The sequence below is a fragment of the Buteo buteo genome, chromosome 24 (assembly GCF_964188355.1).
Source record: "Buteo buteo chromosome 24, bButBut1.hap1.1, whole genome shotgun sequence".
Taxonomy (NCBI): domain Eukaryota; kingdom Metazoa; phylum Chordata; class Aves; order Accipitriformes; family Accipitridae; genus Buteo; species Buteo buteo.
Genome location: NC_134194.1, coordinates 10,458,802 through 10,486,605, shown reverse-complemented (window position 1 = coordinate 10,486,605; position 27,804 = coordinate 10,458,802). Strand labels below are relative to the sequence as shown.

At 49.0% G+C, this 27,804-nt stretch overlaps 2 protein-coding genes across 16 annotated transcripts in view; one reads left to right on the top strand and one right to left on the bottom strand.

Annotated features, from left to right (window-relative positions):
- Positions 1–357: 357 nt before the first annotated feature.
- Positions 358–10,177, bottom strand: ZNF346 (zinc finger protein 346). 8 transcript variants are annotated; one of them, XR_012654256.1, is made up of 8 exons: positions 10,089–10,177; positions 9,879–9,982; positions 9,694–9,789; positions 8,503–8,653; positions 6,679–6,918; positions 5,937–5,983; positions 4,094–4,237; positions 358–2,778 (listed from the first exon to the last, which is right to left on the bottom strand). XR_012654256.1 is itself a non-coding variant. In XM_075056463.1 (7 exons), the coding sequence occupies exons 1-7, from the start codon at positions 10,147–10,149 to the stop codon at positions 2,673–2,675; spliced, it is 852 nt and encodes a 283-aa protein (XP_074912564.1). In that variant the 5' UTR covers positions 10,150–10,177; the 3' UTR covers positions 358–2,672. The 8 variants fall into 8 exon arrangements, 3 of the variants coding, with proteins under 3 accessions (XP_074912564.1, XP_074912566.1, XP_074912567.1); XR_012654258.1 differs by having other exon boundaries at positions 4,094–4,187; XR_012654257.1 differs by having other exon boundaries at positions 5,937–5,980.
- Positions 10,178–10,775: 598 nt separating this feature from the next.
- The window catches only part of UIMC1 (ubiquitin interaction motif containing 1), a 39,264-nt gene continuing 22,235 nt past the window's right edge, over positions 10,776–27,804 (top strand). For 3 of the 8 annotated variants that reach the window (XR_012654316.1, XR_012654315.1, XM_075056877.1), the window contains exons 1-5: positions 10,776–10,942; positions 13,905–14,025; positions 15,172–15,329; positions 22,387–22,477; positions 27,670–27,794. Coding sequence is in view for 6 of the 8 variants with exons in the window: in XM_075056877.1 (XP_074912978.1) it covers positions 15,180–15,329; positions 22,387–22,477; positions 27,670–27,794 (366 nt within the window). In the remaining 2 variants the exon portion in view is untranslated. Of the gene's footprint in view, positions 10,943–13,904; positions 14,026–15,171; positions 15,330–18,674; positions 22,008–22,386; positions 22,478–27,669; positions 27,795–27,804 lie in introns of those variants that run through there. The other 5 variants (XM_075056875.1, XM_075056872.1, XM_075056874.1 and 2 more) reach the window with 4 other exon arrangements.

Sequence of the window (27,804 nt, the reverse complement as noted above, 5' to 3'; positions counted from 1 at the left end):
AGTGCCAGGGAACAGCCCAGTGTCCTGCGGCAGTCACGGATGTTTTCGGCACAAGCTGCACAACAGCTTGCAGAAGCGCCAGCAGTCTCCCAGCTCAGACTGTCCTGTCTTCTCCTTGGTGACTGCGGCGTGCCCAAGGCCTCGCTGACTTGCCAGAGCAGCACAGAGCAACGCACTTACTGGCTTCGTCTGGACCTCAGAGTGCCACGGGATGACAGCAGCGCCTTGAGGAGGGTAGATGAGAACAAGAGCCTCCCACCCCTCCCAAATATTTCAGAGGTGTCTGCATCCTGTTCTTTGCTTTGAAGTATGGCAAAATCCCAGGAAGGGCTCTAACAGAGAGACAGCACCCAAAAGTAGTAATAAACACTCTATTTGGAGAGCTTCACCTTAGGGAAACAGCAGAAACATATACACTGTGTACAGGGGAAGGCAAAACTGTCAGTACACAGACAGGAGTGACACACCAGACTGGGCAGTGCTGGAAATGGATCCCTCTTGGTGTCGATACGTAGCACATCTAGCGGGCACCTGCCCTGGTACAGCGGGACGAGAGCTAAGCAGCAGAGATCGGAGTTGGAGGCCACCCAGGGCTATCAGGCGCACAACGCTTCCTTCAGTTCATCCCAATTTTCTGCTCATTGATCAGCTCACAAGGTTTAAAAGGACTCCCTCAGTAGCAGGACACTAAGGTCAGACCTCAGCAGTGGAGCAAGACTGGAAAACATTAGGAAGGCGAACCCAGACCAGCAGGAGCCTGTCCTAAGGGAATACGGCAGATTCTGTGCAGGGTGAAGAAAAACAAAGCTCATGCATGGCCTGGAGTGGGGAAGGAAAGGCACTCACTCCAAGCACTGAGATTAGCAACCAGCTCGCTCTCTCCTTGCTTAACCTGACAAGCGCACACAACAGATTTTGGAAGTGCCTCTACAGCCCGGCTCTCAGCCTAACGAAGGCATCAGCTGCTCCCCTGGCACACAACGCTGGGAGTCAAGGGCCCCAAGACCGCCCTCCGGCAGCTGCTGGGGCCATGCAACAGGAGGCAGCAGCTTGGCTCAGCCCACCCTGGCAGCGCAGCGTGCCTGTGGCTGTCACCCATGCTCCTGCCAGCCTCACGGAGCCCCACCGGCCAGGGAAGTCCTCGGAGGGGCCACATCTGCGTCCTTCTGCCCCGTGGAAGAAAAACAGCAGGATGTTTGCCATGGACTAGCAAAGTCTCAGTTCCACGGAGGCAGTGATGCTGGGACAAAGCCTGTGGGGTGCCCAACTCAGAGCACTGGCACTGAACATGAGGCCAGCCCAACACACAGGGCTCTTGCGGTGGGCTAGCAGAAAACAGGCAATGCCTTAGCTCAAGGCAAAACATCTAAAGAACTCATCCAAAATGCACAGCCGTCTCAGATGCCTGCCCTTCCTTCTGGGGCCTTTTCTAACAGAACTAGTACATTAGCACCATGAAGAGACCATCAGTCTTAATTTCTGGGTTTGAAATATGGAACATACCTTTTCCAGGATGGTACAAATGTGTAAGAACTTTGAAGAGCGGGGTTGGGCAAGTAGTGTCTAATGAAGGACTAACGAAGGCAGGTTTCCAAAGGATTTGTAGCTTTTTAGTCTGCTAATGATTTGACCAAGTTATACTACAATTTTCTGCTGCATCTAGATTTATTCCCTCTCTTTTCCCTTAAAAACCTCCTTCCCCAGAGTATTTTGGTGGCAGTAGGGAAAATGCTGCACTTCCATGCAGACCCCATACAGAACTGGAGATGAACTCACCCTGCTCTACCTTCCTCTGCTGATTGCGTTCGGATCTTGGAGATCTCCACCGCTGCCAAGTTTGGCTGAGATTGGTTTAAGTCACAGGGGGTAAAGACACACATGGTGAATGATCACGTACACCTGTTTCCATAGGAAACCAGGCTAAACAGTTACTTCCTTCCACATGGAAATCCTCAGAGCAGAGGGCTGAGGAGAGCCAGGAGCTCTAACCCCTCTCGCAGCCCTCCGCTCCCACCAGCAGCAGTTTGCACACCAGAAGTTTGTAACTACTTGTTAGACGGACCCAAACAACCCAGCTCCAGAACCAACAGCTGCAGTACTGCGAAAGGCTCTGATGGCAATCAGTAGCTCATGAAATTCTGCACACAAACCTGACCAGGGGAGGCATGGAAAGAGATGCCACACTGGTTATTTCCTATTTTAGGCCTGTACAAAGCCACGCAACCTGCACTGTGTCCCATCCATGCTGCAGAAGCACTGCTTGCTATGGTCTAGGAGCTCTCCTCCAGCAAAAGCCACCTCTGAGCATGGGATGCTGGCCCTCCAGGTGGAGGAATTCATTATTTGCTCTGGTGAGGGAGGAGGTGGCCACTACCAGCCTGTTGCCAAACCCTCCTTATACCAGATACACACTTCCTCTCACACCGCACCCACCTTCACAGGAAGCAATTACACAATGAAAACTACTCTAAGGGAGTGAAGTATTTGCTGTCTAGCAACTCTCTTCCAGCTGGATCCTTTTTCTGACAGATTCAGTCCCCGTTCTGCTCAACGGGTGCATACAGGAGGGTAGGGCTTTGCTTATCCAGAGGGATAATGAAACCATTGTGGGCTGGCAAAGGATGTGCGTTCTTGGGCCACCAACAACTCCAAGAACAGTGCTGCAACTTGCTCTAGAAGTCTTGGCTGAAGTAACTGTAGCCTCCTGGGGCAGTTGACTCTTCCCGGACATACTGCTGTGGCGGGAACGGTCCAACAACCGGCACTGCTCCTGGCATCCTGGACATTGAAGGGAGCGAGAGGAAGAGAAGGAAAAAAAGGAGACAATGTCAGAAGTGCTCTGAAATCTGCCAGCTGCAATCACTGCTCAGCAGGCATGGCTGTCAGTGGAGCAACAGCCTACTGTAGCCAAGTCAACAACTTGCCAGAAAAGCTTCCAAGTGCATCCTTGCCTTCCGTGCCTGTGTGTAAACAGACACCTTTAGCATGGCAGAATTAGCTATTGCACAGCTCAAGGACTGTTAAAGAGCTTCCATTACAAAGCAAGTATCCTGCCCCTCTTCAGACTGGAGAAGCTGGCCTGGAACAGGACTGAAGGGCTGAATCTGGAAGCAGCTTTCTGAAAGGGAATTGTGTGGCTGCAAAAACTCAGAAAGCATCCATGTCCTTAAACGGAACATTTATGTGTGTGTGTTGGGAACATCCTCAGTGTTATCTATCTAGAACAGGATACTTGCTATTTGCTGATCCAGTTGTGCCATCCAAGAGCCAAAACTTTGCTGGGATGACGGATGGAGCATGTGTCTTCCAATCAAGCACTCCAGATCCAAGCGACCATGGGGCTGTTATTCCACAGATAGGCAACAAGAGATCCCAGTTTTCCTCCTGCCCTCTCTGAGAAATTTGGCTAGGAGTCTGTCCTCACTTCAGGTAGGGTTTCCTAATACCTCCTTCTTCTTCTAAGAAGCTCTTTAACCAACCCAGGCTCGTTAATGAGCCTCTTTTAGCAAAGGCTTTGAAATTAGAGATCTGAACTTTGAGAGTGTCCAGAAGAAGTATTTTTGGTATTAATCATCTGGCAGCCTAATTTTTTCGGATTAATAATATATGCAGGGAATGCCATTATTTAACTCATCAGCTGTGAGAGCAAGTTCAGGAATATAGTCTAGGTATCTGGAGTGTGCTGACTACATGCCAAATTTTAAGACAAGCAACCCCAAGAGAGTTTAGAATGGCAAGCAGATCTCCACTGGGCCAGTCTTTAATTAAATTAAAATCTCAGTTGTTAGAGAAATGGTGTTTAATGGGTATCAGGCTGGATGCACTCACTGCAAAGGTCCCCACTGAGCTGATCTATCAAGAACCAAAAGCAACTGCAGGGCCCTTCTCCTTCAACAGTATCCCAGAGCTGTCTGCAGAGGGAGCTGCTGAAGTGAATCGGCTTCAGGACAAACAGAGCAAGCTTGCACAAACCCTGTCATTCTGCTTGCAAGTCAGCTGGAAATACGCATTCAAAACTGCATTTTAAGTTCTATTTAAGCCATTGATTTGAACAGCAAGGCTGGAAACACACTTAGACAAGAGCGTTACTTACTGATTCTTGTGTTTGAAGCCACTGATGTGAGCTTGGTACTGCTCTATGGAGTTCAGTACTATGTTACATGTGCTGCAGGGGTACCCCTTCCCAGCTGAAACAGACATCAATGTTAGCACACACAGCTAGCCAACAACTTGGTGCCTGAGGTAGAAACAAGTGAGATAATCAATCACTTGATGTGTTAAACAACAGCTAAACAAAGACAAATAGCAAGTCAATAGCCTGACCAGGCACGGAGGTCGCAGAACCCCACTACCCCACCACGTATCAGCCAGTTACTGCGAGGGAATCGCCAAGCCAGAAAAGCTTTCCTGGTCAGAACATGGGTTTGTTTATCTATAAAAACAAAGACAGATTTCCTATGAACAGTTCACAGTATCAGACATTGTAAAAGTCTCAGCATTAGGACACCAAACCTGATGCTATACTGCTTTTGCAACTCCATTTCTCTCCAAAATTCCCACTTCTCCTGATCTGTACATGCCATAACAGAAAATGAGATACTTAGTTTGTAAGCTCGTAGCATTTCAATAAAAAAAGCAGCCAGAGGAGATTACACACAATGTCCAGTTCCACAATGCAGCATTCTGCTAAGCCTTGCTGAGGTGCCAACTGAGAATATTAAGCTCTATCCTCAAGCAGTTTGGTTACAGTCAGTGTATCAGTTAACTGCCAAAAAAAAGAGTTTCCAACAATAGTTGTACTAGACAGATCAATGGTTTTGTGTAACATGACAACTCCAGCTGGGATGAAAGTTCGGGAGGTCACAGATACCAAACTGGCAAGCATGGCAGCACAGCTCAGCACAGGAGTCTCTAACAGGGGAAAATCCTGGCAGTTGTCCTCAAGACATTAAGGGCTGCTGAATTTTGGCTCGCTGGAGAAGGGCTCTGCCTGGGAGTCTCGCAAAGAAAACAATTCCTACACGTGAAAGAGGAGACTCACCCCATGGGTGCAGAGGAGTATAATCACTGAGTGAGAAGCACAATGCATGATGTAGCAGACATTTCCCCACCTGGCTGCTGCACCTCAGAGAGATTTCAGACTCTAGTGGGACATTCAACTCTCAAAACAGAGCTGGACCTGGGTGGGAAAGGCCAGAGGAGCTGTTACAGCCCTCAGGTCGAGGGTCAAGATCTCTCTCTTGCAAATCTGGCAAACAGGTGTGTGCACGAAGTTGTCTAAACTGCACTCTTGCACCCCAAACCAGTGGTTTCCAGAGGAACTTTAAGCAGACAAAACACCTCGGTGTTGTACTGCGAAGAACACATCTTTACCTGCTGCCAGCCAGATCCCAGCAGAGAGAAGTTTAGGGACAGGCATCGCTGTTAGCACACAGAGACAGGCAAAGAGAGCAGGAGAAAACATCCCTGACTGCAGCTCATCACATCCGAGCAGCCCCCGATTACAGCCCAGCCTCCAAAACCTCACCTGAACAGCTTAAATGCCATGGAGATGTGTCCATAGGTACTCTGGTTCTGCCAGCACTTCACAGGAAACGGCACTGCCCACCTACCCAGCCTGCCTGGGCTGGGGCTCCTGCCACTGTCACTGCCTGAGTCACACTAAAGTGGAACCATTCATCAGGCCCCACTAATTAGGTAAAGAGCAGATGGGTAACGCTAGATACCAAGCACCTTTTCCATCTCCCACACGACTACGCAATGTGGGAGAGAATATTACTTGGATAATTGAGCCTCATTTCTCATAAGTGCTACCGGTATCTAAAGGTGGCCTGCAAAGAATTGGAATAATTAATCTTTTGCTTGTGTGGGTTTTTGTGACAGAGAAAGAAGCTCTTGAAGAAGATTTTAAGATGATTTGTCTGCTTATTATTTACCTCAAGCATCCAGCAGGTACTAGACTTCCTGGTCCAACAGAAGGCTGCTGGGAGGAACAAGGGAGTTTACCGTGAGCTACTAATGCTTTTACTGGACTCCAAGGGCTTTCATCACATAGAAGTGCTCATAAGCAGCACATCATAAACCAAATGAGTTTTAAATGTCTGCCTAAAGTTCCTCCTTAATAGCTCTTTCCACCCCCCCCCCCGCCCATTCCTGCTTGCTCCAGAGAGAGTTGTGTTAGTTCATCAGATGGAAGTGCCCACACAGAGGCAGAAAGGCATTCACAGAGAAATCTCTCTGGCTTTCATGTGCTTTGAAGCAGCAGGTGCAGTTAAACCTATTTCTTCCACCTTTGGCTAGTCCCCTCCAAAGATGTTTTTTAAGCATCAAATGCCACTTCTACCTTTCCATTTTGGATGCAATCACCTAGCTAGGAACAGTATGGCCAAAATCTCTGGATTATCCACACAGAGAATAAAAAGGACACGTCCCCGATTAGACAACATTGCAAAACATGACCCAAAGCTTGTCACGAGTAGCTGCAGTCTAGAAGTCTTGCTGCTGGGGGTTACAACATCAAACAAATCAGTCTTACAGCATATAATCAAGATCCTCATCACGATCAATTCTCTCCTGCTCCCCCCGCACAGACTCTCTTGTCCAAAGACCTGTCAGACATATTGTTGCTCTCCCACCCTGCTCTTCAGCTATTTATTAGCCTGCCTGCTCAGAACTCACCCATGAAGGACGATGCCGGTGCATCGGGGGTTCGGCCGTAGTGTGCCATCAGCTTGTGTTTGGTCTCTTGCTTTCTGTGCTTCTTGCCTACATAATGCTGTTTTGCCATAAGGGGGTTATTGAAAGTGGCATGGCAGAGGCTACAGAACTTGTCTGGGTCAGTAATGTCCTTGTTCTCTTCATTAGAAGACACGGTAGAGGTGGGGAGGGCAGCAGGATGTTTCGGGGGGGGCACCGCTTCTGTAGGGTGAATCCAAACTCCTGATCAGTCACAGAACTCAGAGGTAAAAAACAGTCACTTCATTCCCCCAAAACCCACGTTAAAAAAAAATAACCCAGTACACCTAAAACCCAAACCTAGACAGGGAATGTAAGACATCTAGATAAATGCACGTTGCTCCTACTTCCCTTAACACTGCAGAATTGAAAGGTATGTGGTAAGACAAGTCAGAGTAGGCCAGAAAAACTTTCAGGGTTAAAAAAACCCACCCAACAGATTTGCATATTTCTCCTTAACATAAGCACGGTTGTATTCAAGAAACACTGGAGATGAATGAGCTTCCACCAACTATTATCATCACCCAGCTAGAACATGGGTACAAGCCCCTCTGCAGCAAAGGCAAGTGGGTTTCTTGAAACACCATGCAGCTGCAGGACCTGATCCTGAACCGAAGTCATGAGGAGTCTTGCCTGAGAAATAGCATGAATGGGACTAGGTCCGACTCAGTGAATCCATCCACAGAAGCGGCTCTCCCGTCTGATGGAGAAACCTGCAACCTCTCATTATGGGGTACCAAAGACCAGAATGAGGAACCTTCTAAGTACTAGAGAGCTCCTCTCATGCCCAAAGGGAAGGTACGCACCAGACCGCTCATGCGTACATCCACCCCTTCCTGAAGGCTCCTCTTGTACCCAAAAGCAAGGGGTTCAAAGAATAAAAACATCTCACAGGCCACCCTGACCACAGAGGTGGTTTCGCTGTGTACACACAACCTAACAAAGCCATGAAGACAGCCTGGGACAGACAGCTTCTGCCCAGAAGATCCCAGCTCAGAGCTAGCAAAAGCTGCCATCCTCAGATACAGTCAAATGCTGCATTTCCCCTCCGTCCTGACTGGCTACAGCACTCCAGGCTCTTGGCTGTCCCTACCTGCCCTGGACAGAGGGTCTCCCTCTCCACCCACTGGGCCTTTCTTACTGCTACCAAAGGGATGGGACACACAGGCAGCTGCACCATGTCACACCCGAGGTCTGCACGGACTGCATCCCATGAGAGCAGGCAAAGGCAGGTGCCGTGGGAAAAGCACTAGGTCAGGACAAACACATACTGATGCTTCCCAGCTACAGTCTCCCAGTCCCCAGCTAGCCACAGCTCGCAAGTCCCTAAACCTCAGAGGCTACATCTTTATAGTTGAGCAGCCCTGATGAATTGCCATGTCAGTCACCAGTCACTTCAGTCCCTGTAAGCTTTTAAGAAGCATCGTATCCTATGACAGGCATTTCTACAACTTAACATCATGCTCCCTGATGAGCGGCTCCCTCCTGGTCCCTGCACACAGGGATGGGTACAACACTGCTGCGAGCTGCATTTCTCCCAAACAAAGCAAAACAAAAAACCACACAACTTTTTGCCAATGCCAGCCCACCAAGCAGGCTGCTGAGGGAGACCATGTCTCTGGAGGTGCACTGCTGGCTTATTGTTTCACAGTAAAGAGTACACACATCCTCATGAAAGGTTACACTTGGGGCCCAATGAATCTCTCAACTTTTTTATTGCTTGAACGGCCCCTCGGTACCACACAAAGGCGCTGCAGACAGTCATACCTTCCACTTTGGGGGACTGCTGCTTCATGTTCTTGGCATGAGTCTTGCCCAAGTAGTGAGATGTTGCCACAGCCGGAGAGGAAAAAGTCATGTTGCAGATGGGACAACACTTGTTCCTGTCTTCCCCATTGCTGCCTTCCTGCTTGCTGTCCTGTGCATACAAAATAGCAGAGTGGCTGAGGTTGGGAGGGACCTCTGCAGGTCACCTCGTCCAACCTTCTTGTTGTGAGAAGAAACACTAAGGCTTGGGGGTCTAAGAAAACAAGGTAATCAAAGACATTCGGGTGTTATGTTGAAGAAGTGTGACTGCGTAGGACTTCCATGATGCAGCATCATCCTCTCCCTCACTGAAGAGTGTTCTTGCACCAGATTACTTTTTTTAATCCATTAGTGAACCACTGCAGGCAGAGGGGCAACCCTGGCCTGTATGGGTAAAGGACAAGGTTAAGTGTGTGGCTGCCAGAATTGCAACAGGCACCCTTTCACTCTGCAAGGTGTGAACTGAGCAACACAAACATTGCTATCAGCTGGGTCATCTGCAACACGATGCCAGCAGAGCAGGCAGCAGCAGTCATTTCTAAGCCTAACACTATGTCCAAAGGCATCTGTCTTTATCCCCCACCCCCCCGCCGCAAATTTTGGAGAGTTAGGGATTAAAGCTGAAGCAATCATAGAAGTAGAATCTGTTTCCCAAATGAGTCACAGGGCAGACAGATGGCCGAGTGGAACGTGGTGCCTTTACTGACCAACAGGCTCCAGCTACCAGCCGAGGAAACCTAAGTAAGTGAAAAAAGGATCACTCTGGAAAGAGAATTCCAGTAGATGGTCAACCCAGCGTGCTCCCTGTGACAGTAAAGGTTACGCAATGATACTCCCGACAAGTTGTCGCTCCTATTCACTTTTCCTTGTCCTTTTGAGCAAGACTATCAATAAAAGGCAACATGTATTTGTTTAAACGGGGAAGACGTGCTCACAGAGGCTGTTTAAATGGGAAGGGCAGCAGGAATTGTGCTTGCTGACACAAAGCCTGGCGACACACCTGCCATCGGGCCCTTCGGTTCTCACAACGCCCTTTCCGAGAGCGTTTTCTTCATTTATTCATAAAGGCGCCCAGGCCGTACAACAGCCTTTAGCCCAGCAGGTCCCGCTCGGCGGTATTTAGGCCTGAAGGGCTCTACGCTCTCCTCTCACCTGCTTCGCATCCAGCTTCATCTTCTTCCCGTGGGCCAGCTCCTCTCCTCCGTGGATGGACAGGTACCGCCTCACCTTGTTGGCGTGCTTCTTGCTCTGGAGAAAGCAGAGAGAAACCCGCCCGCCCGGCTGCTCAGCACCCCGCGGTGCCCGGCGGCGGCCGGCGGCGGCTCCCCGCTCCCTACCTGGTAGTGGGCCAGCCTCTGGGACTCGGAGATGAGCAGGGCGCTGCACACCTTGCACTGGGCCTCGGTGAAGATGTGCCCGTTCTCCCGGATCAGCCGGTCCACTGCGGGGAGGGGGGGGCACAACCGGCGCGTCAGCGGCCCCACCGGGCGGTAACGCACCTCACGGGGCCCGGCCGGGCCGCCCCCCCCCCTTCCCCGGCTCCTCACCTGCCTCCTTGCCCACCGGCAGCCCCGCGGCGTCCCCGTTGCTACCCGCCCCGTCCGCCATCGCCGCCGCCGCCGACCCCGCCCACTCCCCCCCCCTCCCTCCGCCTTCCCGCCGCTCTCGCGAGAGCCGCCCGCGCGCGACAACACCCCCCCCCCCGCCCCGCCCTTCCCCTGCGCCTAGCAACGGCGGGGCGGCCTCCCGCGAGAGCGCCGCGCGCCCTCACGTGCCCGCGAAGGGAAGGCGGCGGCGGCCGCCATGTCGGTTGTGGGCAGGGCGGGCGGTTGGACCGGCGGTTCCCCCGGCGTCGCCGCCAGCCCCGCGGGGCCTGCTCTTTGTGGGCATTGAAACGACACAGCGGTTGTTGCGGTGACAGCGTTAAGCGTAGGGCTAATTTCTGAGGCACCGAAGCTTCGCGGGGCGGGGTGTGTGTGTGAAAGCGCGCCCCTACCGCGCTCGTCGTTTCCCGGGGAACCGGCGCCCGCTGCCCTGCCTGCAGCGCCCGGCACCGGGCTGAGAAAATGGCCACAGCGCCGGCACCTCCCGCCGCGCCTCAGGACGAGGCGCCGGGGCCCACGGACCCCTCGGCACCGGGCCCGCCGTCGCCCGCCCGCGACATGGCGCCGCCCGCTTCACCGCCCCGACGGCCACGTGACGCGCCCCGAAGCCGCCGCCGCCATCTTGGGTGAGGGCAATGAGGCCTCCGTCGCCAACTTGAGTGCGGGTGAGAGACCCGCCGATCGGGGCCGGCGCGGCGGGGCGGCCCGCGGGGGAGGCAGCGGTGCCGCCGCCCGTGGCCGCGCAACGGGGCGGCCCGGCGGGGGCGGGGCGCCGGCCCGCGGGAGGCCCGGGCCCGGTGAGTACCTGTGCCCCGCGGGGCCTGCCGCACCGCTCCGCGCCGGGCCCGCTGCCCCGGGACTCGCCCGGGGCCCATCCGCCGCGGGGCTCCCGGGGCCGGGCGCCGAATTCCCCCTCGCCAAGGGCTGTCTATTCTCGCGGGGCGATCCCGGGACTGACGCCCGGGGCCGTTCCCCGGCCCCTTTCCCCCCGGGGCTGACCTCCCCCCCCCCCCGCCCCGGGCATGCCCACCGGCCCCTGCGCCGGGTGATCCGGGGACCGGTCCCCCGGGGGCGGGGGGACACCTCAGTATCACTCCTGTACCCCAGCCCCTTGCCCTGGAGGGGACCCTGGTGCTCTTCTCCCAGGCCTGTCCCCTGAGGAGGGCACCCCAAAACCGACCCCCCCAGAGCTCTGCCCGGGCCCCATCCCCAGAGGCGTCCCCCCAGGCTAGGCCCTGGGGCCAGCTCCTGCCCTTCCTGTTTCCCCCTGCCACGTCTGGCTCCCTTCCCTTCACCTGGGGCAGCCCCAGCACACTCCCCTCCTTTTGGTTTACCCCACCTATGGCTGATCCCCTTCCTCCTGAACTCACTCCCCTATCCCGCCTGGGACACCCCCCCCCCCCCCCATGTTTTCTCCCCAGAGTGACACTTGTTGAGTAGTCCTGACCCCCAGTCTCCCTGCAGAGCCCTCCGTGCCCAAAGGCAGCGGGTTGGGAAGGGGATGGGAGGACTTTGAGTGGGTGCTGGGAAGAGGGGTGGTTTCCCCCCACACAGGGCCTGCCCTTGGAGGAGGGAGAGGTGCTGCATGCTGGACTTGCTTGGGCTGGGCTAGAGGGAAGCTGAGCAGTTAGCATCTCCCGCAGAGCTCAGTGGCATTTGCAGATGCACAGCACTTGGGCACGCGTGGCCTCCGCAGTCCCTCTGTCCCTTCTCGTCAAGAGCCAGCTCTATAAACGGATAAATCCTGTAAACAGTTCCTTTCCCCCAGGGGCACTGTGAGCCCTCGTGTCCAGCTGGCTGCAGAGCATCAGCTGGGCCCTGCGTTCTGGGTCGAGCCAAGGGTCCGGGGATGATATTTCCAGGGAGGCGTGTGGTGCTGACCTGCCTGCTGAGCTGCTTCGCGGTGGTGCTGGGGAGCGTCGTGCCTCTTCTTCCTGAGGTGGGGGGAGTTGTTTACAAAGCGACAGCCTGTGTCTCAAACGGCTCAGAAACTCATCCGGGGATGAGAGTCATTCATTTTTGGCTGCATTTTCAAGCATTTTTCAAGCTGTCACAGCTTGGCAGGTCTGTAGCTGCAGTGTCAAGATTTAGAATTATTCTGTCGGTAATTGCTTTCTGATTCATCAAAATGATAGATGAGAGGGAAAATGACAAATAATCACAAGTTGGGGATCTTCAAGGATATCCCTAAAAATGTGACTGGAGAAGCGTGGCATGTGTGAGTCCCTTGTCAGGAGGTCACCTTTGCTGTCAGAGCATTTACAAAGAAATTGTCTTAAATTCAGAGTTGAAAAAAACCTTGGATAACTGGAAAACGAGTCTGTGAGCCAAACTGCAAGGATAGTTTTAGATAATTCAGTTTTCAGCCTTTTTCACTGAGCCTGAAAGCAGGTATCATCACCTCGGGTACTAGCAACTGTCCTTTCCAAGAGTGCTAAAAGCAAAATACAGCTGCTGTGCTTAAATTCCCTACCTGAAGGTTGGGGGGGGGGTTGGGTATGTGCACTCTGATGCGTGTTTTCTTCCCTCAGCTATATCAGCTTGTCTAATAAAAGCTATTACCGCTCTCCTACTCATAGCCTCAGACTAGCACAGCTACAAGTGATCTCTTCCTTGTCTTGTTCCCTTAGTTACATTTACAGAGACTCTCTTTGCCACAAGTCCCTTCATTTTCAGAAGCGTTGTGGGAGTTGTGTGGTTACATCTCTTACTCTTTTTTTTTCTTTTTTTCTTTCCTTTAAATGTTGAAGGTAGGTGACTCCTCATAACTCCAGCTGATATTTCTCAGTGATCTCTTATTTAGCACAGTGCATCAAGCAGAAGATGTATCGCAGAGTCAGAGGAGAGCTGGTGATACCAGCATGGATTTAAAAAAAGAAAAAAAGACAGTGTGGCAGTTGCTTGTTGCTGTTTGCTTTTGTTTTGGTGGTAAAAAGGTTTACAGGCTGTCTCTCCAAAACCAGAGTGACCCTGCATAGGAGTCATACTGGAGGCATGGGCCTCTCCAGTGCTCCTCCCTATCAACGTGCCAGAACGCCTGTCTGTGTAAGTGTTTTTCTTCCAGTAAGGGTGTTTTCCCCACCACGATGGACGCCCTTTGTGGAGGCAGTTCTCAGCAGCTGGGTGCGAGGCTTGGCTCATCTCTCCGGGCAGAGGGCAAAGAGACAGTTTGGAGCAAAAGATAAAAAATGGAGAAAGTATAATGAGGATATTCCAACAAGACCCCAGTTCAGCTTAGCTGGAGCAGAACAGCTTTGTTTTGCAAGAGCCACTGCTTTTGCAAAAGCAGTGCTTGTTTTTACTTCCCCTGCCTAAACAGACAAACATTTGTGGACTGCAGTGGTCGTTGCAGTTGCTTCTGGAGCTGTGCATGCCATTTGTGCAATATGCTGTCTTCAGAGGGCTCAGCAAACCTTCAGTGCAAATCATGACTCACCAGGATAATCATCTTTTGTCTATAGGCATGTGTGTGCATGTATTTGCAGAGTAAGGGAGGCAGAGAGGCTAAGGGAGCTTTAGAAGGCTTCAGATAGTAGGGAGGGAGTGCATGTATTCCTCTCAGCCTCACCTTGCTGCCTCGGACTGTAGATGGAGCCGTGCACTGCTGCGCTTAGCCCTGATGGGGATTTTGAACTTCTTGCTCATTAGTATTTCTACACACAGCGGCTGTTTGCAGTTTTGTGGTGTTACAGAGAAGGGTTTGGCTCTATATTGGGTAATGCAGGGTCTTTGTTGCATCTTCTCTTACTCTTATTTTAGATCTAAGCAGCACATTTGAGCTATTTCAGTGATCTTGAAGGAAGGCAGAATGATCCTGTGGAAGGACACTGGTCTGGGAACCGGCCAACTTGACTTGAATTTCCAGCTCTGCCGTTTTCTGGTGTGTAACGAGGGGCTTGTTGCTTAACCGCTCTGCACATGTTTAATTCTAACTTAAACAGAGCTGATCGTGCTCAGCCTGCTTTGTAAGGCTCTTTTAGATCACAGTTCAGGAAGCACTGAATGTTGTTGCCGAGTTATTTGCCAAACAGCAAACATAGACAGGAAGGGGTGGTTTAACTCTGTGTGCCGTCCCGCTGCTCTCATTCACCATTCCTGATCCTCTTGTCTGAGTCCTTTTTGATCAAAGCCGCTAACGCTTGCTGTGCATCTCTCTCCAACAGTCTATGGGCTGGCAAGGAAAGGAGATGCTGAAGTACTAGCTTACATTGTGTGGGCACCTGCCCTCAATTGTGCTGTTCATAGAGCACTCAGGTTTGCACTAATAACGCTCAGCAGGTTCCTCCCAGCTTGTCAAGTGCCGCCTTTAATACAAATGGTTCAGGCATGTCTGCACAGAGGACTTCCGGAGGCTGATGCTCATTGAGAAATCCAGGCTGCGAGATAAACCTGTTGTCTTGTTTCCAACCTGCCTACTGCCATTGCCTGCGTTTTCCCTTTTTGTAGTGCTGGTGCAGCCTTCCACCGAGCTGCTGTGCTGAGAGCAAAAGAGCATCCTTTGAGGAACATGCTTTTCCCCCTTGTTTTGTTGAAAATAAAAGCTGACAAATGGCTGTGCTGTGGTGGCTTCTTGTTCTGGCATGCAAGTTTCAGCTTGATCTGCTGTCACAGTCTGGTTTGTTCTGCACCAAGATGGTGAAGGTGTGGGGCTGAGGAGGGGAAGTTCGGGGTTGTGTTGGAGAGCGAGAGGGTTGACCTGGTGTAAAGTGATGCTTTGGATGAGTTTGCTGATGAGCTTTAAGAGGAAAGCCTCATTGCTTTAGAGCAAGGGCATTCAGAGTGGCTTTGGTCTGTGTTGCTGTTCCCCTGAAACTCCTTTTTAGCAATCGGCTATAATAAAGTATTCTTAAGTAGATGAGTGGAGACTAGTATGTGTGGCTCCTAGTAATGCTAAATCCACCACGCTTTGTAATAAGGTTCTAATGCCTGGGGTATTTTGCCTAAAAATAGCAAAAAAAGGATGGCTGTTAGGGGAAATCTAAATCAGAAGGAAACAAATGGCTTTTAATCTTTCCCTCTGTTTCAGAGTGAAGGATGCCGAGGAAGAAGAAGCCCACAGAGGGCCTGGACTCTCGAGGTCAGGATGGGGAGGAAGAGGAGGAAGAGAAGAGGAACCCAGCCAATGCCAAGAAGAAGCGCAGTTTTGTGGATGCGTTTATTGTTATATCTGACAGCGATGGAGAGGTCAGTGATCGGCTTCTGGTGTCCAGAGACTGTGCTGGGCCCTGCTGTTGCAGGAGAGTGCCTGAGCATCCCATGCTGTGTGTGCTGGGGTGAGGCTTTGCGCACAGGGTATTGTGCCATTCCTTTTCTTACATGTGAGATGAATCAAATCCTATTTGACTAGGAAATGAATGGTGTGCTTCGTGAGGGTGAGTTATGAGTCTGGGATTTGATAACCAAATCCTCTCAGAACTGAATTTGAAACGTAATTTAAAAGTAACCTTTCCTCAATCCCTTTACAAATCTTTTTTTCATAATTTTTATTTGATTGATTTCCAGCTAAACCATAGAAACATGATTCTGTATTATGTGCAAATAGATAAGAAAATGATTCAGAACACAGGCTTGTGAGTAGCTCAGACACAGCTGGTGTCTGGTAAACTGATTCTGAATTACGGAAGCCTGAGTTTTTAACCCACTTCCATAGGGTGTAAAGGTGAATTGTGGTGTGGGTGTGCCTGGCTAAGACATAAAGGCTCAGATCCCTGATCCCTAGTGTTGTCTTACAAACATCAGCCTTACCCTAAAAGATTAAAATGTCTGCCTCTGTTATACTGGCATTGGGATGAGTGCAGGAACTCCTGCCTGGGGGAAACCCAGAGCCCTGAGAATCTGTCCTCAACTGAGTGAGGTACACAAGAGGGAATTAATAGAATCAATTTGTTATGTATGACTGTTCAGGCTTTGCTCTGTCTTGCTGGTGATTTGGGATCCTAAGCTGTTTTTTGTAATTCCACCATTTTCAAAAGCCTTTCAGTTCGCTCTCAAGCTGTAGATCTTAAATCAAGTTCCTTTCGCTCCCACATCTGCAGCATGCTTCTCTACAATAAGGCGATTATCATGTGAGGAGGGGAAAAGCACTAGAAATAAACAGTAAAAAGCTGTAGGGCAAATGATATTGGATGTTTTTTCTTCACATTGTCTGAGTTCTTTCCCATTGGGAAATTCCCTGAAAGAAATGGAACATATGGCAGTAATAGTTCAGTGGGGTTAAACCCTTAGCTCTGCAATATGCTAAGTTAACTTCAGATGTCTGCTGCATCACTGGCCTTTATTGTGAAACCTATAAGGAAAAAAGAAATCAGCAGATATAAGAGCTGCTGCAGTACATAAAAGATCAGGACCTGTTATTGTCTGCAATTATTCATCTCAATGTGCACGTATCTGAAAAAGAGGAAACAAACGTCTCTTAAAACACATCTATAAAAAGGTTAGGCTCCCTGACTGTTCTGTAAGTTTGTCTATAAACAATAAATTCTGATGGCATAATCGGTCATATTACAGAAAAGGATATGCTCAGAGAGGCCGTTAAAGAGCCAATTAGGTTCTGTTTAAGTGACAACAGTTCAGTCAGTTGAATGAGTGGATTTATTCAGTTCAGTCTCTTTCTTTCTGTGAGTCATCAGCTTCCAGATCCAGTGCCACACTCTCTTGTCGTGTTGTTTTCTGCAAAATCAAACCCCAAAATGTGATTTACTTGGTATCTCAAAAAAATAACTGTCTGGCTTCTGTAACTGTCTCAGCTCTTCAGTGTACATCAAGTTGAATTTCAATTTCCAACCTTGTAACTGTTGTTCTTGCTCTAGTAAGACCTTGTTATGTGTTCAAGAAGAGGTGTGGGAAGCTCAGATCAATAGCAATTTTAGAGAACAATACATTCTCAATTAATCTTGCATCTGTTAGGACATGGTTCCTTATGAATCAAAAGCTACAAGGACAATTTGGGCATCATTGATTCGATGGCTTTCTTCCTTGGCAGTCTCTTGGCAGGTATCTATGGAACAAGTCCCTAGTTCTGCTTCCAGACCAGCAGATCTTGTAGCAGCTGCACCTGGAAAGCCTCCAGCTTCTCACTTTTGATGATCTTTGGCAGACTGCCTCTCCCAGGAATTTTTCAGTCATGCTGGATTATCAAGCTCATCCATGTTATTTTGCCAAGTTTTCTTTCTTTGCTCATGTCTATGCTGTGGCATCTGCAGAGCTGCATCAGAAGGAAGTTTTCTGGACATGGGGCTTTCTGATCTCTGCTATATATAATCCTGGATTTGGGGAGCACTTCTCTTTTTTTGGGAGGGGTCAGACAAAATAAGAACGGTCTCTTTGGCTTTGTGGAAACAAGAGGAGATGACCTTCTTTGTGCAGACTGTGTCTCTGAAGATGCAGACGTGACGAATGAGCAAAGTGGTTCCTGTCTCCCCTGACTCTTTAAATCCTGTGGGGAATTGGTTGCCTATGCCAGAAGATGGGTGGTCATTCACAAATACACAATATTTCAAATAGTGCTCAACAATGCTTTCTCCAAGCACAGCAATTCCTGGTCTGTCTCATGAGCCTCCTGCTTGAGTTGGGCTGGTAAAGACTCTTTGACCCCCAGGATTTTCTGAAGCCACGTCTGGAAGATGATCATCACCCAGCAGGAGGCCTGGGGAAGCATAAGCATTGAGCATAGCCAGAGGCCCAGCAGCTCTGCTAACGTTTGACTGATCTGCAGCCTTCAGTGCAGTTGATCCCAAAATGCTGCTGATCTGCTGTGGGACCTTTCAGAAGGGTCCATTTTTCCTGGGTAGATCTTTTGGGAGCTTTGAGAGTACCTGCCTCCACTCACAGACTCTGCATGAAACCTCATAGACTCTTTCTGCCAGATTTGTTAGCTTTGCCAGCCCTTGGGGAACATGACAAGACTCCAGAGTGATGGTGCCATCTATTTCTGCATGGCTTCCACGGCCTGTCTTCCCTTTGGCGTGGAACATCCCTTTGCCTGAGTATTCCTGTGTTTGGAGATACTTGCAGTCTGGGTAAATAGCAGCATGCATTGATGTTCCAGATCAGGTGTTGTCTTTTGTAGAAAGAGGGAAGTGTGTTTGGGCATCAGCTGGAATACCCGGCCACCACCCTGTCCTGTTCTCCATCAACTGTGGCAGTGGGCACTTTGTTTTGGGACCAGGGATGGCCTGAGGGACATCTTGCTATGGAGAAGATGGTGCTGGAAGTGTCACAGCTAGGATGGCAGTGCCCACCTCACACCAGTGACCATCTGAGCGAAGCAGAGCCATGTGGGAGTATCGCTGCAGCACCCTGCTGTCCCCACGGGCTCTGCTGTGGTACCGAGGGACCCAGTGCCTCCAATTCCCACAGGCGAACACAGTGTGAGTGTGCTCTTGAGGAGGCTCCACGGCTCTGCTGCGCTCACTCCTCAGAAATCAGATTGGTCTGAATCCAGGCTCCTTACAGCCTGGTAAAAGCCCTTTTTTCTACAGAGGCGTCCCTCCCGTGTGTCAGGAACTACACGTCTGGCACAAGCCTCATCGTGTCTCGTTGTTCAAGTCTCCACTTCCAGCAGGTTTGTTCTAATGAGCTGAAAGACAGAGCAGAGCTGAAACAGATTCTGAACTGAAGTCAGACACTAATAAAGTAGGGGGTGATACTAATTTCAGCAGCAGCCTTGGCTAGAGTCAAACGTGGCACGTCCAACATCTAATTGGCTTTTAAAAATAAATTAGTCTGGTTTTCATCTGCGTATTTCCCATGCAGGACGTGTGGTGTTTGGCTGTGCCCTATTGTTAGATTGTCCCAACTGCTGTTGAGCAGTAAAATTACCCAGACCTTTTGACTTTGCAGTCTGCACTGTTAGCTATGGAGACATTCTTCTGTAGCCTTTCCCTCCCTGAGTCAGTAGAAGCTGATTTCTGTGGTTTATGATGTGGATTCGAGGGAGCAGGATGTGGGAGGCTGGCTACTGGCTTCCATTTACGGGCTTTTAGAAGTGAGTAGAGCTGTATCTGTTTCTGCTGGCAGAGTCAGGTTCTCTTAAGTATGTGTAAAAGCATTTTTAAAATGGGAACTTGATTTCCTGCTGTCTGGTGAAACCAAGCAGGTTAAAAAAACAAGGAAGAAGAATAGTGGCTGCCTTCCACTAAATGTGTAGGGAACTTTGGAAACCCGTCTTTTTCTTGATCTGTGTACAATGCTGACAGTGAAATTGCTCATAAGAGAGCATCATAAATTAAATGGCAGAGCCTGACACACAGGAAGAGAATTTGGATTCCTTCTGGCCATTATGCTTTAAATTGACGGCAAAGGAGGAGAGATGCTATCCAGGCTGGCACTGAGTAGAGGTGCGCAGTTCCCACCTCGCCTCCGCTATAATAATTAGTTTCCTCTGGAAGTTGTGTGTTGGAGATGACCTTGTAACTAAGAGTATTGGCTGCAGTTTGGGAATATTTTAATTGATTAAGATTATTTTTGGACTAGTGATCTTATTAGAAAGGCAGTTGGTTGAGTGGCCCCCTGAGTTCCTATTATCCTTGTAGACAGATGAGCATTAAAAGGTTGGGTCAGAGAGAGCAAGCCCTGTTGTCTTCTCTGAATTTTCTTGGCCCCTTCTGTCTCTACCATCCATGCCTGCATTTATGCAGAGCACTCTGGGGCCTGCGGGGCTTTCTCCCAGCAGAGGTACAAACAGCCATAAATCCTAATTAAAAGGTATGTTTTATTTTCTGGGTTTAAAAATAAAGAAGATTTAAGAATTCTTGGAATTGAGATGTGTGTGTATATTTTGGCCCATCAGGATTAATTGGATTTGCTTCAGTGGTTCAGTGTACTGTGGCTGTTTGGTAGAATGCTGCTAAGCAATTTAAACATCTTTCTCGAATGTATGAGGTTCGTACAACACGTGTCCTGCAATAATTTTGCTCCTGCCACTGTTGTAAATGTCGAGATTCTTCAGGACCCAGCACGGGGAACCAAGGCATGTACTCGGTTGTGTGGTGAAACTGGGCAGCCCGCCCAGCACCAGGCATGCTGTTCCCCTCCAAAGCCCTGGAAGTGTTTGAGCCCCGTCTTGTCCTGTGGTGCATGTTGTAAACGTGTGTGTCTGTGCACAGAGCAGACACTGGCAGCCATGGAAAGTTTGGTGTGCTCATAAATCAGATCCATGCCCTGGAAGAGAGCTGCAGATGAGAGTGTCAGGGTTGACCTTCCGGCAAGTGCAAGAGTGATGAGGGGAAGATTGATGTCTAGAGAGAAGAGCTGGGGATTTACAGAGCCTGCTAGGATTAAATTGCCCCTGTCTTAAGCTGGAGTAGGTTTAGCAACGTTAGATGGGGCTTTGGGGGAGAGAGGGAGAGCTTGTGCTTAACCTCCTCCAGCATATAATCCTAGTGTGATCCTGGTGCGATCCCACAGACCATTCCCTACTCCCTTAGGTGTGAGCTGCCCGCAAGGTCAGCGTGGGGCTGCCGCTGCAGACCCAGGCAGGGCAATTCATAGTAGGAGAACCAGTGGTTTATGGACAACTGTGGAGAAGGGTGATGTACCAGGACCCTGGAAGAAAGAGGGTTTCACCTGCTGAGCATGAGCTAGGCATCCCATCTTCCAGCAAGAGGAGAGAATCTGGCTGTGAAGCAGCCTTTTGGAGACACAGCAGCGGATCTTAGAAATGGCGTACCAAAACCAGGCTGGGCAGGGAAGAGAAGGAATGGGTCAAAGGAAAAAAAACTTAGGTGTGAGCATGAGTGTGTGTGTGGACTTGCTGAGCATGATTGCTGCCTTCTTGTGAGCTGATTCTCAAATCAGTGGAAGTGAGGAATGGTGTAGGTATTAGGGCACGTAAAAGCTGTAATGTATTAGGGTTTCAGGAAACCACTTAATAGTATGTCTTGCAAAATCTTAGTTGGATAAATAATTCAATTTGGTCTAGATAGTAACATTCCTGGATTGAAATCCTGCTAAAAGACTGTCAGCAAAAGCTGGTGATGAACAGAAGAGAGTCTCATTTGGGGGAGATGTAAAGCTGAGGCCAAGAGGATCAATATGAGGTCTGTGTGTGTTTTAACATCCTCATTAATGATCTGTAAGAGGGAGCAAGTGGTGTATATACATTAATAAAATCTGCAGATAACACTAAAGCTGGAGATGTCTTAAAACTTGGCATAGAGGTGCAGTCCAAAGAACTTCACAGGTTCAGAAACAGGCAATGGACAGCAGAAATTGATTACACTTGAAAATAAGCTGTGTATCCATTTGCATTAAACTAGCCCAAGCCACATGCTCCACCTCGAAGCCCCCCTCCTGGCACAGGAGGTGGTATGAGGCACAAGCATGTAGCCAGTTAGCCATGAGTCTCATGGACAGCAAAAACAACTGCAGCTGCAGATGGAGCCGTGTGAAGCCCTGTCCTGGCCAGGCGTGGGTCTCTGCCTGAAACACTGGGTTTGATTCTAATCCTACCTGATTTAGAGAGACAAATTGGAAGGGGTCCAGTGCCAGCCTTCGGTAATGTGTATGCCCTTGCTTAAGCTGTTAGGACAGCAACTTGCATAAATGTGTGCCAATTAAGCCTGTGACCATTCTTGTTGCAGTCCATGTGCTTAAAGCAACATGCACTTAGGTTGTTCTTGTGGGCGTTATTCCGGGAGGCCTCAAGACAACAAATTTCTGAAGTATTCAAGCTTCAAAAATGAAACACTTGTGGCAATGCAGTGAGAGAATAGCACAAGGAATAAATACATCTGGCTCTCCTGCCTTTGGGGTGCATTTGCATGGGTCCCCCCAAATGGCTAGGATTCTAGTTTTGGTCACCTGAAATTGTCTGGGCAGAGTACTAGAAGCTGCACGACAGGAAACAGTCCTGGCTTACAGGTGAGCAATGTTCAGTTATGAAAAGGTTTTGTTTTTCTGTTTTGAGTGCTTACAAATACTGATGTTTTAGCAAGGCCAAACAAATTCTCTCTAAAAGCATGGGCAGCAGGTGCAGTGCATGGTGGTGACTGGCATGAAGTCTATTGTCTCTCCTACTTCTCTGTTTATGTCAGTCTGTAACTCTTTTTGCTCATTATGCTTATCACACAGCTTTTAATAGTTACAGAATGTGATTGAATTATGTTTGAAATTCAAATTTCACACAAATAGAGGCTTGTTCTTGAACCAGTGTTTGTGTCTGAGTAGTGGGGGGGGGGGGGGGGGGCTGGTAGTATTTCTTGCATATTGTATGTACTCACCGTATTTTTTTCCATTACAGCAGGAGTCAAAGGAGGAGAGTGGATTGCAAAAGAAGAGAACAAAACAGCAGCTGGATAGAACGAAGTTTGCTGCTAAAAGAAAAATTGCACGTAGGTCTCAAGTGTGGGGCTGGGGAAGGAGACAGGTGCTGAGCAGCTTCTGCTGTTTGTGTTAAATATTATTTCCCTTGCAGAAAGGCTGTGATGTGGCTGGGGATGCACAGCTCTTGGAGAAGACCCTTCTCAGGGGTAAAATTTGCCTTTCTGAATAGGCACACTATCACTTGTTTTCTCCCAAGGCAGCATGTGCGCAGACTGGTGCACTTCCAAAACAAGTGTGCGAGGGTGTCAGTACCTCACTGCGTTTCAAAATTGGTTGAAGCTGATCTGAAAGCACTGTCAGTCACAAACTGCTTTCCCGTTCAGGCCCCTCTGCTGCTGTCTTTCCCTGAAACATCACGATGCTCTGACCTGGCAGTTGCAGCTCAGGAAAGATCTGAGTTGCAGCTGACAGTTAGCTGAAATCATCGGCTTGTAGCACGGGGGCAGCCGGAGAAGCCAGCGTCGTTGGGTATCATAAGGAAGGGTGTTAAGAACAAGAGATTTCTTTTACATCATTTTGCTGTTATATAAAGTGTTGGTGCACCCGCATCAACAGCGCTGTGTGCAGTTCTGGTCTCTGCATCTCAAGGGCATGGTCGAGTTAGGGGACATCTGGAGAAGGGCAACCCAAGCCATGAAGGGGAGGGAGCAGCTGCCTTACGAGGAGCGACTGGAAAGCCTGGGGCTGCTCTGTTAGGAGAGGAAGGTGGGATCAAAGTTCATTATCAGGAAGGCAGTGCCTCAGCTGAACACAGAGCTGTTGTTTGCCAGCTCCTACAGCCAGGGTGCAGTTGGTGGAAATAGCAGAAGATGGATACATTTAAAATGGGTGAAGGAAAGTAATGCTTCACACATTATGTAGTGAACTCCTGGAAGTTTTTGTCACTGGAGGTTGTGGAGGGGTCAGTACGAGCAGCTTTAATAAGGGATTAAATGCATTCATGGACAATAGGTCTATAAACAGGTGCTAAAGGGAGCAGACTGGGATGTTCCCACTCATTCTGCAAACAGCATTTCTGGATGCTGGGGATATTCTAGCAGAAGGGACCGCTGAGCATGGCCAGGCTTGCCTGTACTCCGTGTACAGTGCCACTCGTTACAGCAGCCAGGCAGGTGGACTATTGCTCTGCCCCAGCGGATCCACGCTCACGTTCTTGCGCTCTGCAAGGCAGCAGTCCATCTAGCATGTTAAATTCAGAACGTTTTAAAATGGGAGAGATGTTGTCTCCTGCAAAACCCAAAGCAATCACTGAACAAAATGGAGCACACCAGTGCTCCGCAAGCAGCAGCAGTTGGGCTTTGTCAGTCCTCCAAGGGCTTGTGTGAATTAAATTGTTTTTAATAGAGGCCTAAGGCCATAGCATGAAACAGCCTGGCTCTTTGTGGGAGTTGAAACCCACTGTGCATGTCCTGTGTCAAACAAGTAAGATAGCAAAGTCAGAGATGGGGGAAGAGTCCTCTTTTTCTTCTTTTTCTCCCAAAAGAAACAACACCAAATAAAAGCTGAACCCCCCCCCCCCCCCCCTTGGAGATGCAGTTAAAATGTGACCAAACATATGGTGCTAAGAACAGGGAGTTGCTGAAGTTGAATGTCCTCATTGCATCGAGTGCACTGGATTTTAGGAGCTGGTGCTGTGCGAAAGGTCTTTGGAGTGTGCCAGAAAATCTGTGGGAGACAGGGCCGGCTCTCTAGCCATAATGGAGGAGTTTTGCTGCATTTCTAGATGTTGAATTCTTGATAATAGTTTTTATTTTCCTGGGGCAAAAGCTGCCTTTTTTTGTTAGTGTGCATGTCTGTCTCCTCGAAGTGCAGGAGTTTGGGGGTGCCTGGTGCTGCTTGGTCAGAGAGCAGTCGCTTGTTTAAGCACGTGTAATGGGTCTGTTCTCTCATTTATAGGAAGCTATAATTAGACTTTTGGTGTTTGCTTTTAGGCAAATTAAGATTTGAAGTAGTAATTATTTTTCTCAGTGTCTTTAAATAAATTCTTTGAATTGTGAGGCAAATTGGTCTTTTGTAAAGATTCAGTGCTTCTGGGTAGAGCAAGTCCTTTCTCCTCAAAACTGAAAAATTTCAGATATTTGCAGGCTCTGGTTATAAAGCGTATCCTCCCGTTTTTGCTTTGTTGTGGTTTTATTCATTTTAACCTAAAGCCATAACTAAAATATATCTGTGACGTTTCATCCTGACAGGATAAATGGAAATACAAAACCTAAAGAAGTCTGTCTCTCTTTTTCCGCAGGAAGTCAGTGCTTTAACACATATTTGAACGTTTTTACTGTAATTGCACTTTGGATATGTGAAAATACTGAGATCCCCATTTCCATTATTTTTGAGTAAATCTCTTATTAGTAAGTGTTAGAACTACAACTAGTGGGGTTTTGCATCTAATTCACTTTGCAAATGTCAAAACCGAACATAAATCGCTTGGCAAATTGCCGTATTAGCATTTAAAAAGGCTCTGAAATGGTTTAATTTGTTTAGGGCTGCAATGTCTTAAAAACAGTTTCTCCCTGACCCCTCCTTCCCATCTGTGGGTTTCTTGGATGCCCTGGTCCCCAGAGAGGCACTGGGATTTCGCGCTGCTTTGGGATGAACGTGTGGCAAGTGGATTTTAGAGTGTGAGACGCAGAATTCCCAGCTGGAGGTGCTGGCGCTTCCCCACCCATCAGCAGGAATGGGCTCATGTGAGGCGTGTGATGTGTTTGAGCTGAGTGTGATGGAGCGTGTCTGTCCAGACAGAGAGGGGTCATTCCCCCCAAAGGCTGTGGGAGCCCCTGCCCCGCTGGCATGTTTTGGGAGCATGGCTCACCTCTGCTGCATGCTCGATGTTTGCTCCCGGAGTGCTCCAGAGGTCTGTTTGCACACATCGGTAGGGGGCTAACGCAACACTCTGGATTTCTAATCATCGTAAATTATGACTGGTGCAATCAACATCAAGTTTAATAAAACGCACGGTGCTGAGAAATGATCGGATGTGGAGCACAAAATACTGTCAGCTCTGGACCGCTCAGCTTAAAGCAGGTCGGGTCTCCTGGAAGGCATGAGCAGAGCTGCTCTTTGCTCTCTCCACTCTAATGCCAGGTGGATTTAAACTCTAGATTTCCCTGTCTCCAGAGCACCTACTCAACTGGAACGTGCACTAAGTGCATCTTGTTTGTCGCTGGTTTCTTTGCCAGAGGCAGCATTTGTCTGGCACATTCCCTGTCCCCAGAGGGGAAATTGCTGTGCCAGGGAGGGAGAAGAAAACAAAATGTACAGTAGTAACTCGCCAAAAAAATGTTTCTTTTTATTAAGCTTCATGGATGTTGATAGCCTGAACTGGTGAACACTCAGGCCCCCGTTTTAATTTAAGCACGTGGAAAGTCTTGCGTTGTGGGGCATTGATCACGTGCACCGGTGTTCTTGCACATGTCAGAGTTTGCAGGATCTGGCCTGATTGCTGTGATGGTTTGGGCAGGGAAACAAATCAGCACACACTTAGTGAATGATTGGGAGGTGTTTGTATTGTGGAAATGCTGCGTATTATTGCTGTTCTTGGGGACAGAAGCCTTCTTCATACACTGGACTGTTGTGTGCTTTTCATTAAAAGATGCATTATTTTTTTTCCTGGTCCCTCCTGGCTGTAACATCATAGAGTGACTTTGTACAAGGACAAAAGATCCCCACGAGCCCTGAGTGCACTGCAGTCTGCATTCACTTCAACCTCTTTCTTAATTTTTGAAGAAATTAAAAAAACAAAAAAAAACCCCCAACCTAAAGCTAAGTGCTGATTTAGTAGGACACGTAAAGGAATCTATGGCTGGTAATCGGAACAGTCCAAAAATGCTTCAAATCCTGCTTGGGTGGGGGAAGAACCAGCCTGCCATTAGCAACGAGCTGGGGGAAGGGCAAAGCAAAGCCTGCTGCTGTGTGGATGCACCTCAATGCAGTAGTGCCGTGATGCACGGGCTGTGCTAAGACCAGTGCAATCCCAGGCTGCTTCAAGGGAGACTGCACTGCTGTATTTTGGTGGCAGCTGGTAGGAAGAGGATGGGTTAGAAAATGGGAGCCTGCAGCTTCTGAATGCATCTTTATCCAGGGAAATGTCTGTCTCCAAAACTGGCTGCAGTGAAGGCATGTTTTGTGCTTGGGCGGCCTTCCTGTTCAAATTGCATCTCTTAAAGCTCTTCTAGCCCATCAGAGAGCAAGCCTTTCGGTTCATGCATGAGATGGCGCGTACAGGATTCTGCCTGAAGGAGGGAGCGGGTTTTGAAGGAAATCTGTCAATTTGTTTCGAGTGAGAAGATGTATTTTTCGGCTCCTGAGAGTGCTGTTGAGTTGTTTTCCAAGCTGCACTCCATTCTGCAGGCATTGTACATTTTAAGCATAGTGAAAGTGTTGGATTGAATCTAAGTAAATAAGCATTTTCCAAAGTAACAAACTGCTTTCCTTCTAAATAGCCAGTCTCGGCTTCTGGTTTGCTCTGAGTGAGGAATATTTCAGGAAGAGATTTTCTGCTGAAGTAGCAGTTACAACTGTAGGAAACCTGTTTCCCATGCGTGACTGACTTAGTGATGCAGTGGAGTGGTGATGTGAGCAGAAGGGGGATGCATGCATGTGAAAGATCCTCCATAATACCACCAAGGAAGTAACATTATCCTCCACAGAGCTTTCCACCTGCAGCTCCGGGTGAACAACATGTAGCTCTTTTTCTCTCGGGTAGGTCTCCTGTGGTATTGCAGGTATCTGTGTGGCAGAAGACAGTGAGATGTGCTATTTGGCTACTAAAAACGTGTATTAAAGAAGATGTGTTCTTTATTCTGCCTCGCTGCTGAGCCTATCTGATGTAAAAATGAGCACGCTTTGGAAGTCTATCCTTTTCCTCTCTCCTTGAACGTGCTTTCTGCAGCTGTAGAGTGTGGTGTTTGATGAGGGCAAATAAAATGTCCTGTTGCAGTTAATATACATAGGGAGTCAGAGTTTAGATTGCTGTAGAAAACCTAACTGAAGTTCCTGGCTTGGCTTACCTTTTTCATTTAGTGTTGCCTGCTCTGGTTTTGGTGACACCTTTTCAGGGAAGCTGAGGTTTAGATGTTTTGCTCTGCATTCCTCCTGGGGAGGTGGGACCCTTGGGCATTTCTCCCAACATGTTGGATATACATTGGGTGTTCACATACACCTGCAGCTGTGACTTGACATTATCCTTTTTCTTCTGCTGTAGAGATGACTGAAGAGGAACAGTTTGCACTGGCCCTGAAAATGAGTGAGCAAGAAGCCAGACAAGTGAACTGTCAGGAAGAGGAAGAGGAGGAGCTCTTGAGGAAGGCCATTGCTGAGAGCCTTAATGTAAGTGTGC

Bases quoted from the DNA above. Each gene is read 5' to 3' on its own strand.
- ZNF346 (XM_075056463.1), bottom strand. From the start codon at position 10,149: ATGGCGGACGGGGCGGGTAGCAACGGGGACGCCGCGGGGCTGCCGGTG. The intron at 8,654-9,693 runs GTGAGAGGAGAG...TTGTATGCACAG, and splicing joins TGAAGCTGGATGCGAAGCAG to GACAGCAAGCAGGAAGGCAG. The intron at 4,188-6,678 runs GTGAGTTCTGAG...TGTCTGTTTCAG, and splicing joins ACCGGCATCGTCCTTCATGG to CTGGGAAGGGGTACCCCTGC.